A 12,861-nucleotide genomic window follows, 5' to 3' on the forward strand; every position below is an offset into this window, starting at 1 on the left:
ACACAGATATGAGTGGGGTGGGGGCAAGCAAAAGACTGTTAAGAGGAATTGAGGTGGACAGGGAGAACTGGAACTGAAAAGAGGACAGGCTGGAGGGGCCAGCTTGTCAAAATGAAGGTTGCCTGCTGTAATTCTGGCACTTCCTGTCTTTTAAGTGTTTGACTTTTCAGCCTTAACATTCTTTTAATTTAATTATAGTTTTTAGTGTATAATTTATACTGTGGTAGCACCTAGAGGCCAACTAGGTCAGTAGCCACAAAGTTTCCTTTAACTTTGGCTTGTAAAAATCTTATCCAAAGTAAGCCCCATTTCTTATAGCTACTTCTATTTTACTAGGAATAGGTGATATCCTTCATGCCTATTTTCAGATACACGCATACATTGTGGATTTGACTTTGATGTCATTGAATTCCTGTTATAGTTAGAGGAGACTGTGTGAAGGAGTATAAAGAGAAAAAATCTAATGAAAACATAAAGAGAAAAAGGAGCCAAGATCTGGAAAAGTGTAAATACACAAGAAGCAATAAGACAAACAAACATTTTAATGAAAATATGCATATATGTCATACATATATATACACACATGGTTACATATCTATCTATCTATCATATAGGGGTATCCAGTTGTTCCAGTCTAGCTTTTAGTGGGGTTTCTATCCCAGATAAATAGGCTTGCCTCTATTTTTTCTTATAAAACCACCCCTTGAAAAATACGTGAGTTTAAATTACATTAGTTTTGCAAACACACAAAATAGTTTGCAAAGTTTGAAAGCCTTGAACTTCCCATGCGATCTGCCAATCCCTGCCCAAAACTGTTGATAACCAGCACTTCACTGTTGTTTTAGTTAGGGTGAGGGTGCTGGTCTTAGCAGCAAGGACTTGTTCACAACTCTGCCTCTCAATTGTTCCGTCCCCCTGGGAAAGTCAATTAAACAAAAATTGTAAAAACAGTCCACTGATTCTGGACTTTCTGTTTTTGGGTGTCCAGTGCAATAAGGACACCTCAAATTAATGGATGCTTTTTAATTTATTTAATCTTAACCTTTCTGTGCTTTAGATAAGTCATCTGTAAAATGAGTATAATAATCCATTCCACACCAGCTTACACTGATGTTCGTATTTTAGTTTGGGATTCAGAAAAGCAGTTTATCCTTCTCACAGGTACCTTTCTAACACTTTGTTTCTTTTCTATATACTGCAGGCTGTGAACCCATCACTGTAAAGTATCTCCAGTGGAGCAATATAGAGTCTATAGTGGCTGTGGTCTTCTCCTGCCTGGGGATTCTGGTCACCATGTTTGTCACCCTTATCTTTGTGCTCTACAGGGACACCCCTGTTGTCAAATCCTCCAGCCGGGAGCTCTGCTACATTATACTTGCTGGCATCTTTCTGGGTTATATCTGCCCCTTCACCCTTATAGCTAAGCCCACCGTCATTTCCTGCTACCTCCAGCGCCTTCTGGTGGGCCTCTCCTCTGCCATGTGCTACTCTGCCCTTGTGACCAAAACCAACCGCATTGCACGCATCCTGGCGGGGAGCAAGAAGAAGATTTGTACCCGCAAGCCACACTTCATGAGTGCTTGGGCACAGGTGGTCATCGCCTCCATTTTGATCAGTGTGCAGCTCACACTGGTGGTCACACTGATCATCATGGAGCCCCCTATGCCAATTCTCTCCTACCCCAGCATCAAGGAAGTCTTCCTGATCTGCAACACCAGCAACCTGGGTGTGGTGGCCCCAGTGGGCTACAATGGACTCCTTATTATGAGCTGCACTTATTATGCCTTCAAGACTCGCAATGTGCCCGCCAATTTTAATGAGGCCAAGTACATTGCCTTCACCATGTACACCACCTGTATCATCTGGCTGGCCTTTGTGCCTATTTATTTTGGGAGCAACTACAAGATCATCACCACCTGCTTTGCAGTGAGCCTCAGTGTGACAGTGGCCCTGGGGTGCATGTTCACTCCCAAGATGTACATCATCATCGCCAAGCCCGAGAGGAATGTCCGCAGTGCCTTCACCACCTCAGATGTGGTGCGTATGCACGTTGGGGATGGCAAGGCTCCTTGTAGGTCCAACACATTCCTCAGCATATTCCGAAGAAAGAAGCCGGGTGCTGGAAATCCAAAGTGAGTAATTGGTTGTGTGTACGTACATGTCTGTCTGTCTCTTTTGCCTGTTCTCTTTCGACCTACAGTAGATTGTTGTATTTGTAATAAGGTATGTAATGCTATTTCATCTTTTCTGTGGTAATGAGGGTAGGGCTGGGGTAGATCTAGAATAGTCAGCTACCCTATCAGGTTCTCCATTGTGAAGGTAGCTTTGAGGTAATTCCCCTTTGGTGCAGGTCATTCTGCAGAAGAGTAACCAAAGCTCTCTCTTTCAGCTTCTCATCTTTCAGTGCATGCCCATTTGAAGTGCACTGTATTATTGCCCAAACTGAGGTGCAAGTGTATTTCCCCCACCCTCGCCCAAAAAGTGGACCAGAAATCTGTGGGTGACTGATTATCAATCACGCATATCTGTCAAATGGCCACTGGAGTCTGTACGTGAAAGTACAGGGTCTTTCATTCATTCACAGGGTAGCCTTTTGTGAAACTCTGTTCGTGATTGTCATCAAACTGCACTCCCCCCCCCCCGATTGTGTGTTCTTTATTTAATTTAATTGTGAGCAATATTTTTTTTAATAATTGGCACTGTTAGTTTGAGTAGTCTTTGTTCCCAGTGGTAGAGTTTGCTTCAAAGGATTGAATGATCATGATGACAGTTCTGCATTTGTAACCTGCTTGAATATATATAACTAAGCTACAGGACAGAAAAAGAGAGAGAGAGAGAGAGAAATGTCATTTCAAGCAACGACTCCCTGTGAGTAGCTGTCTGAACATTAGCATACTTTATTTTCCTATTTCTTTAATAGTACCATAGGTCTGTAAAGAAGCATCAGAGTACTAGACACAAGCTGAGAGCACTGGTATCGGAGTTGTGATCAAAATGTAAAAAAATAGGAACCAAAGGAGGTGGAGTCCACATTTCAGAGCTCTTTAGTAGCATCAAAATTCAGTTAAGTTCAATCCATTTGTCTATGCTGAATCGTCAATAGTTTGTTGAAGTCCTTCATGTTGGTTTCACTTCATTTTGCACAGGAGCCATTTTCATATCTCTCTGAGATGCAAGGGGGATACAACTAAGATGACATAAAACCCTTGCTGTGATCAATTTTGCTTTCCTACTACATTACTCTTTAATTTATCAGAAGGCCGGGGGTGGAATAAAAGGCAAGCATAAACAGTGGGAATACACAACTCAGTCAAGGAGGAAGCAATAGGAGTACACACACCAAGTCCTAAGCTGATGCAAAGAAAGAACTATGAATAGCAGTACATTTCTGAGAGACCATCTTTGAGTGAAATATGTTCTGGATGGTAATATAGTATCAAAATATTGACCATTGTAAGTCGTAGACTTGTGTTCCTTGAAGATAGGTAGATATGGTGATCCAACTTCCACTGATTCAGTGGAAGATATATTGGGCCTTAGATCTCTCCAAGAGAACAGTTTATTTCATTTGTTGGCTCTACTATCTAATCTTTGGCTCAGGCTGCCAGAAGAGGCCTATTGTGTGTTTTGCACCATGAACAAGCTTAGCAATTTAGTTCTTTATTGTGCTTAGTTGACCTTTTTTCTAGCTGAATAGAATAGTTGAATCTGCTGAGGCTTTATAGTTTTAAAGGAAGGAGAAGAAATTTATATTTTGAACAGAATTATATTCACAGTTTATGAAGTAAATTTAGAACAAAGCATATAATACAAGAACATTTCTCCTCATTAGAAAACAGCTTTCTGAACTGCATTTGTACTTTATAAAAATGATAGAAAACTCAGCTAAGCTCTACCAATTTTGTTTGTTGCATATATTTTAATAAGTATCTCTTGACATTTAGTTCCTTTCTACCCAGCATGTGTTTAGTTGTATTGAACAAAAAGTCTTCATAGCACTTTTAAACTATGTTCTGAACTAAATGTTCATTAATCGTTAATATGCCTTCTGTATTTTGTGGGTTGTTAGGTTTCTGGATCTTTTACACACCAGAATTCAACCTCTTGATTGGCTGCTGTTGTCTGCTTCATTTATGTTAGCACAGAAGAGGGAGTATTACAGGCTTCCTTGCAGAGAGAGAAACTTCTGCAGACCTCTGTCTCCAAATATAGGACATAATAGCGTTGCATACAAGAAGGTTTTGGTAGCGAGAAGATGGGGCATCATAGACGGTAGCCTCAGGATTATGGAGGCTGCTCAAGCCCCCAGTAGGATCCATTTTCAAAGCTTGCAGGGACAGTGGGGAGAAGATGCAGGCAGACACTGAGATTGCTGCTGATGAAATCCAGGAGGGAAGAAGCTGAATTTGCTGAAGGCTTTGAATCTGAAATCTAGCTTGAAAAAATGTTTGAAATATAAATGCAGTGTACAAGCATATTTAATGCCCAAAGGAATTGCACCCTGGCTTCCTTCCAGCTCTTCTGTTTGCCTTTCCAATTTCAGGGTTTTATTTTCAGCTTTTCCCCTCTTTGCTCTGGTGTGCAGACCTTTTTCCATTGGTCATGTTACTCTGCTTCTTGATGCTGTACATGCCTTTCTTGGGAGGCCATGCTTGCTGCTTGGAAATGGTGAGCTGCACTCTTTCTGAGGGATTTTTATCCCAGTTTCTTTCCACAGTCTTTCTTCTTGTTTACTTGTTGTCTCCCCTCTTCCCCATTTGTTTTCAGCCTTCTGTTTTTTCTCATTGTCTTTTCCCGCTACTAATCCAATCAGGTCCAATTCCCTTACACCTCTTAGGATTTGTCCACACATAGAATTTGCACTGGTTTAACTTAAATTGGCTTTAAAACAATTTAGTCAAATTGATGCAAGTTTACCTTTGAAAACACTTACGCTGGTGTAAAACTGATTATAATTTACGGGTGCAAGTTAAACTGATATAAGCCAGGTTAAACCAAGGTTTCCACACCACATAGGGGAAAACATCACTGACAACCAGATGTTACAGCTGAATTGAGCTCTCCAGGGCAAATTGCATAATAATGATCTTCATCTTCTTCATCAAAAAAGAAAGGCATATTGCCTTCGCTAATTTCACCTGAGCTGTCTGCTTCTGATGGGTTACAACATGGGATCTGGAGGAGATGAGCACTGTCTCTCCCTGGCTGAGTTTAGCCTATTGGCTCTCGCTGAAGTTCAGGAGGTGTTGAGAGTAGAGTTGACTGGGAACTTTTCATCAAAATGAAAAGCGTATTCAGAAAATGCTGTTTCACCAAAATCTAAACTTTTGGCAGAAACAGATCTGGTTTTGATAGGAAGGCTTCTCAGGCCCAGGATGGAATGGGGGAAGGGGAGAGAATGTTCCCTCTGGACAGATTGCTGCTGTGTTTGGGTCCCAACATGGTGGACCTGTGGGTTTTTAAGTTTTGTAAATCTGAGCAAAGCCCTGGGAGACTCTCTGGCTTTGGTTATCTAGGCAGGCTTTCGGGATGCAGATCCTCTATCTAGCACCTTCTTATCAGAGCTGATGTGAGCCACCTGCCTAGGACCTCTGGCTAGTGGTGGCTCCCCCAGACTCTTCAGTTGCTTAAGCACATCCTTTTCCAGACCTCCAACCTTTTAGGCACTGTGGTGTACTGCTCATCTCTCCAGGGACAGGTGATAGTTGATGCACATAGCATGCAGACTTTGCCAAAGGCTCCAAAACCACTTAGATATGTGGCAATTCTCCCAAAAGGGCCATATTTTTGGAGTTTAATATACCCACCCTACACACACCCTAACCATTTGAAAACTTATTTTATGTACATTTAGATGAGGTATAATGCAGTGCCATAAATCCATAGGTGAGGTGAAACAATGGTACCCAAAATGAAAGTCATTTTTGCACAGTTCCAGAAACATTGCTGACTGAGACTACATTTTTTGCTTTTTAAGTTCATTTCAACCCCTTCATATGATGGTTATTGGTGAAAGTTACCAAACAACAATGTATTCAAAGATTTTTATTCATTTTGCATGAGCGGGTATTTTTTCCCCCAGAAATGATGAAGCTGTTTAGCATGTGGCAGAAATGGCAAATATCAACATTTTCCAAAATACTAAGATGAAGTGTCTTCACATTGCATATTCTTAATTGTCAAAGTATCTCACTAGTTATTATAATAGTTCTCTCTATTTTCAGCTGAAATTTGCTGATCAGATCAGTCTCACACTGAAGGTTGTGCATTAGTAGCAGTAGATTGTGTGCTCATAATTTGTACTGCAAGGCGATAGATATAAATGTATGTGAATTCCTAATGTAATGCTTCTCCATAAGGTTTTGTACATACAGTGTAGCATCTAGTCTACCTAGTGAAAGGTTTTAAGTTGTAATTACCTAGGCATGCACTACCAGTACCTTTGAAATATTCTAGAAACTAGCTTTTTAATTCAGTGACCCTTATGCACAGATCCATATTAGCGTTAGAGATGACACTACACAGCTTCATATTATGTACATACAAAAACTGTGAGAGAAGGAAGTGGCCTGACAAGAAGTAGTTAAGACAAAGTACACAAACATGTTCTTGCCTCTGCACTAAAAAGGGATTAGGAGCATGTTACAGCTCTCACCAACCATGTCATCAATAATATGGCAAACCCACCTGACCGTGAATCACAATCAGAGATGCTTATCAACATACCTACTAGACTATGTGTAACGTCAGGTGTCTTTACTGAAAATAGATGTTGTTGAAGAAGAAATGAAGAGATTTATGAGAGGTGCATTTGATTCTGATGGGACATGTAGCATCTTCAGCCCAGTCAAGAAATCGCATCAAAACCTTTGTTGACATGGCCAAGATGATCAAATTTAAGGAAGGGACAATCACAGCAGCTATCAATCCAGAAAATGTTTTCCACAGAGCCCTGGATTTAGCACGATGCAGAGGTAATATTCCAGTTGCAACTGTTCTTAGTCATCCTATAGGACCTGTGCTTGTGTCCCTCTTCCATGCTGATGGAACAATGAGAAGAACAGACAGAGCAGAATTCAGACATCAGCTGGAAACTCAAGCTGAAAGAATCCTCGAGTTATGAGCGTGCAACAAAGAAACCACAGTGTACATCAGGGATGCCATGACTGTTATATGTATGATGGCTGGAGACAAATTCCTCACATTCGATGAATTGGCTGCTGAGTACTTGAGGCAGATCTTAAAAGGATTTGACAAAGTCAATTCTGTAATCAAAGTTTTTGACAGGAACAACAACGAGAACTCTGTGAAAACTACAGAAAGACAGTGATGGACAGGATCTAAGGCTGAATGCAAGAAATACCAGGTGGCTAGTAGATGCCCTGTGCCTCCATGGGAAAAGTTTCTAACATGGCATCCAACAAGCAGTCACTTATAAAATTCTTCTCTGAATATATGGTTGAAAATGCCCCTGAGAGCGTCCAACACAGACACTCCTTGCTGGAGGCTTTTCCAGTGGTGAAATAAGAAAGTCCATCACCAGTAGAGGTGCTGAAGAAGTCCAAGGCTTGTACAGTACACAAAGATGTTTCTGCGTGCTGTGTGTGCCAGTATGGCTTTGGGTCTCTTGCTATCAAAAGAACAAAAGTAACTAGGTTGACCAATACAGATGTTTTGATCCTTGTTGTTCATTACTTTCCAAAAATGAAACACACAGATGACATGTGGATTGAAACAGTCATCAATTCCCGCAGAAGCGTCGCTTCATACCTGTGCATGCAATTTATGATGCACTCCTGACTTCTGTAGCATATGATGTACATACATTAACATGGAATTATTCTGTGTCATCCCTATTTGGCATGGGGGAAAAAAATCTCTGTTTAAAGTCAAACCAAAAGGAGCTTACCATTTCAGAGATCTTCCCAAATTGGGAGAGAGTGATGGACAAGCTGCAGTTTCTGCAGCAAGGAAGTTGGGAGAGAAAGTGAGAGACAAAAGGAAACCCACAGAGACCTGAATTGCTTGTGCCTCAATCTAACCATCAAAAAGGACAAGGCACTGGCCAAAATCCCAAGTGAGAACAGTTTTGAAGAGCATATCAGAAGAGCCTCTTGGAAAACAAAGATTTGGATGTCTTTGCACATAGGTAAACCAGATATTGGATCACCATTACAATCTGGATGGAAAAAATGCAGATGATGAACTGTATACTTCAAGGGACCAAAGGCATCTGAACTTCTATGAGACCTTATTTGTTCCTATACCAGTAGGGTTCACTACACAATCAACTGTGTCTGTAGTCAGAACAATCTTCCCTGCACAGAACTATGTACATGCCAAGACAATGAAGACTGTGGTAACCCATGTGTTATTGAGAGAGATCATAGTGATGAACAAGATGATCATTACTACCAAGGTCTTGACTACCAAGATCACCAGCGCTATTACATTTCAATGACACCTGTAGAAATTTGTTAAATTTTTGTTTTGCCCTTTATATTGTTGTTGTGATGGCTCTGAGGATAGGTCCATCAATGGCTATTAGCCAACATGTTCAGGCATGCAACCTCATTCTCCAGATGTCCCTAAACCTCCAACTTCTGGAAGCTGGGACTAGACGACATGGGATGGATCACTCAAAATTTGCCCTATTCTATTCATTCCCTTTGAAGCATCTGGTACTGGCCACTGTCAGAAGACAGGATATTGTGCTAGATGGGCCATGGGTCTGACCCAGTATGGCCATTCTTACGAGGTCACAAAGAAATACAGTTGTATGTCTTGAAATAATATATAGAGTCATTAAACTAACAGAAAAGAATGCAATATTTCAAACTGGTCATTTTAACGTGTTGATGTTGTCAGTTTATCCCTGTTTCTATGGTAACAGCACCACTTGATAGCTCCACATCATACTTTATCTTAAAATAGACATAAATAAACTTTTTCAAATGATATGTGATGTGCGTGTGTGCAGAGAGGGTACATTAAGTTGATCACATCCATGTTGTCTACCACTCACCTAATTTGCTCTTTACTGTAGACAGAACAAGAAATATACAGATCGAGACAAAACAATAAAACACCTATATGAATTTCCCTGCTTCATTTTTCTTACTACTCTTGAGCATTCTTTTGGCTTAGGTCAGAGTCCTATAAGAAGTCCATGATGCCCCCCGCACACACTATATGATTCAGAGGAGAATCCATGTGTATCTCCTCTACAGCCCGCTTCTTTCTTCCTCAGGAGATCCTGCAGTTAAAAAGGATTCATCTGCCACAAAAGTATGGTCCTCTCTCCTTCCAAGGCTTCCTTTTGTCTCTGTGAATCCCTCTCCATTTAAAATTCCACCACTAATGCCTTGTTTTTTTTCTGCTTCTGGGGAAATTCCTTTCCTCTGAACCCCAGCACCCCCATGCAGAGAAGTTTGAGAAAACTCACTTTATGTAGGATGCAGTCACTCCTTTGTTCTCCCCAGGTAATATCTATTCATGTGTTGATAGTCTTCAATGACCAGCCTATTCATAAGTAGACATATAGGCAACACTCTCCTGTCTGTTAGCACAAGAAGCATGAGGCAACACATAGTATAATCATAAGGCTGCATATAATCCATAAAACCAAACTGGAATTCATAAATTGTCCATAGACAGATTTCCCAGATCATCACTGCATGTGTGAGAAAGCATTTTGCCCTAAGATAGCCCAATGGTTAGGATTTGGGAATCCTGGGTTCAAGTCCCTGATCCAAATCCCAGGTAAGTGGCTCTAACCATTGGCTGTTGTGGCGTGAGTCTGTATCCCTCTGGTTTTGAACAATAATTCCATCCTGGATCTCAGAAACCTTCCCAACTAAAATTTCATCAGAACTAATAGAGGCATTTTAAGAAGGGGGATCTACATGATTCAGAGCAGGTGCTTGAACCTGGTTCTCCCTTATCCCAGCTGAGTGCCTTAACCCCAGGCTGCTGGCTGTTTCTGGGGTGGGCTGTATTGCATCAGAACAGAACCAAATGTCAAAACTTGATTTTTTTTGTGAAACAGAATTCTTGTTTTCCGCCAGCCCTATTTGGGAGCACTTCACTGCACAACCTTCATTTCGATGTGTGTCCTTCCTAGCTGGTGAAGGCCAGCAGAGAAGAATTGGTCCATTGCTGACGAAGATGGTCAGAGCTTTTTTGTAGGCTGACAACTTGCCCTCCCTTTCTTTAGAGGTTGTGAGGCTGTAGCTCAGGAACTCATCAGTTGACACTGACAGTCTGGCTAGCCACCATCTAATAGCCAATGTCCCTTTTTTGGTTGGGATTATAGAGAAGGTTATGGGGAGACAGCTCACAGAGCACAGGTCCTAGATGGTTCACAAGTCCTTCACCCTTGTCACTCCAGATACAGACATGGGTACAGAACAGACTGCACTCCTCTGGGCAGTGAAAGAAGATTGGGTGTCCATGCTAGGACAGCTAAAATTATCAGCTGCCTTGATACCATTGATTGTGGCATCTTTATTGACTCACAAGTGGATGGGAGTAATCTTGGGCTGACTCTGTGGCCTCCCTGATGAGCATTCCGAAGGATGGTGTTAGTTTGTTGTTTATCATCCCCAAGGATGCTAACATGTAGGATCCTACACAGTTCCATCTTGTCCCTGCTCTGTTCAGACCACACCTGGGGCTATTGGGAGGCTGAGTGAGGAGGCATTGGCTTTAGGATTTTCACTATGCCAATGACACCCCACTCTGGATATTTATCTCATCCAACCCAAGAGTTGCCTGATTGAGACTGAGACACGGTTGACAGCTGTTGTCCGATGCTCAATCCAGATAAGACTGAGATAATATGGACAGGTTGGGGAGAACAACTGGGAGATATGGCTAAGATCGCACCTGCTTCTTACATTGAGGATGTGCATGACCTTTTATTTTTGAGTCTGGGGATATTATGGGATCCCAGCTGGTATTAGATAATTGTATAGCAGTTGTTTCTAGGAAGGCCATCTCTGTCTGACTGTGAGATTATGCCTTTTTCTTTTGGATATGGGTGTCACCTCAAGATGAGACCATGGCAATGTGATCTGCATCATTTTAAATCAACTCCAAGACTAAAGCGCATGCAGAATGTAGGGGCTTGCTTAGCACGTGGTTTATCTCAGTGGGAGCACACCAGTACTTCATGAACTTCATTGGCTGCCTGTTGATTTCTGGATTATGTTTAATGACCTATAAACCCCCAAATGGTTAGGGACCTACCTACATGAGAAACTGCCTGGAATCCACTAAGTGTAAAAGAGGGGGAACTGCTGACAGAGCCCTTAGCTATGGCACCTACTAAACTTGCTCCCCACAACCTACTAACCTGTCTCCTCTTCCTCCCCCCACCCCACACACCCCCAACACACTCCCTTTGGCTCAAAATAGACAATGGGGCATGCTGCAAGATCCATCTCTTTACCCAGTATTTTGGGATGGAGACAGAAGCGGTTATTCAATAGGTTTGATTTTGGGTTTGGATTTTGTCTCTGCTTGGTTAGTTTCTAGTTTTGTGGTGAGACATAGCTGCTGCCTCAATCTTCTGGGGTTGATTTTAAATTTATGATAAAGCCCCCAGGATAGGCACCATTTCTATGCATTGTAAATCATAGTACATAAACATTTAATTTCACAGATAAGATTTAAGCCAAAATCTGAACTATGACTGATTTGAAGGCCAACCATCAAGGAATGCAGTGTGGCCAGGAATCCACAGCAAACAATGGAACAACCTCTCCTGCTGTTTTCCAGCTTTATTTATTTGTAATTGAAACCTCTTCTCCCTCTCTCCCACCTTCTGCTAGGCAATGTGGTGTTGTTTTTAGTATTTCAATAGTTTGTCTAAAACAACTGCTTTTACTTGTTTTCTTAACATATTGTATTAGTTCCTCACCAGTTACAAAAGCCTCTCACAGTCCCTGCTATTTTCTGCAGCCAGATACACAAAGGAATGGTAGCAAATGTAAATCATCAACAGCAAATATTGTCACTGTTGTGTGTGTATAAACACTGAGGGCAGATTTTGATACGCTTGCTCATGCCGATTAGTAACTTACTCCAAGGAAAGTCCCATTGGCTTCAGTGGGATTGCTTAGGGATGTAGGTTATGTCTATAATGCAGCGGAGTAGAGGTACACATGCCAGCTCTGCTGGATGTAGCATGCTAAAAATAGCAGTGTGGGCACAGTGGCTCAGGTTAGCAGCCCGAGTGGAGCCCTGTCCAAGGTCCTATGCATGTACTCAGGTGGCTGGCTCATAAATAAAAGATTCTATGGGTGGGTGACATGAAGCAGAGTGTGCAGCTAGAGTTTAGACTTCCAGAAACAATGATCAAGTGCCTAATAAGCTCAATATGCAAATTAAAATTTTCTACAACTTGTAACTTGGTCAAAATTGGGTTGAATTTCATAGATACAGCAAAAGACATCTCAGGGCTATTCCCCTTTTTGTTTTTCAAGTTCCTACACCAAACCATCTATATACTATGGTTTTGGTTATTTTTTTTTTTAAGATAGAAACCTTTTTTTAAATAGCCAAAACTACCTATTTTTGCATTATCATTCTTGAAGACTGCTGACCCAGTTTTGATCAAACTTAAAAAAAAATAATCAGCCTGACACATCCAGGCATAAAAAATTTCAGTCTGAATGGCTACAGTTATAATCAGTTGAAAGAGGAGGATATAAGGGACAGTGTTGATCAATCTGAATAGGGTACACACTGTATTAAAAATGGTTATTTTCTTAAATACCAATCCAGTGCCCTATAACATTGTTCCAACCTTGATATGCCTATGATATATTTTCAAGTGTTTTCTGTGGCCCTAGACTA

At 41.3% G+C, this 12,861-nt stretch overlaps 1 protein-coding gene across 3 annotated transcripts in view; it reads left to right on the forward strand.

Moving 5' to 3' along the window:
* Positions 1–12,861, forward strand: part of GRM1 (glutamate metabotropic receptor 1) — a 273,727-nt gene that overhangs the window by 214,219 nt on the left and 46,647 nt on the right. For all 3 annotated transcript variants that reach the window (XM_077811781.1, XM_077811782.1, XM_077811783.1), the window contains exon 7: positions 1,202–2,132. In XM_077811781.1, coding sequence (XP_077667907.1) covers positions 1,202–2,132 — 931 coding nt within the window. The remainder of the gene's footprint in view (positions 1–1,201; positions 2,133–12,861) is intronic.

The sequence above is a fragment of the Eretmochelys imbricata genome, chromosome 3 (assembly GCF_965152235.1).
Source record: "Eretmochelys imbricata isolate rEreImb1 chromosome 3, rEreImb1.hap1, whole genome shotgun sequence".
NCBI classification, from domain to species: domain Eukaryota; kingdom Metazoa; phylum Chordata; order Testudines; family Cheloniidae; genus Eretmochelys; species Eretmochelys imbricata.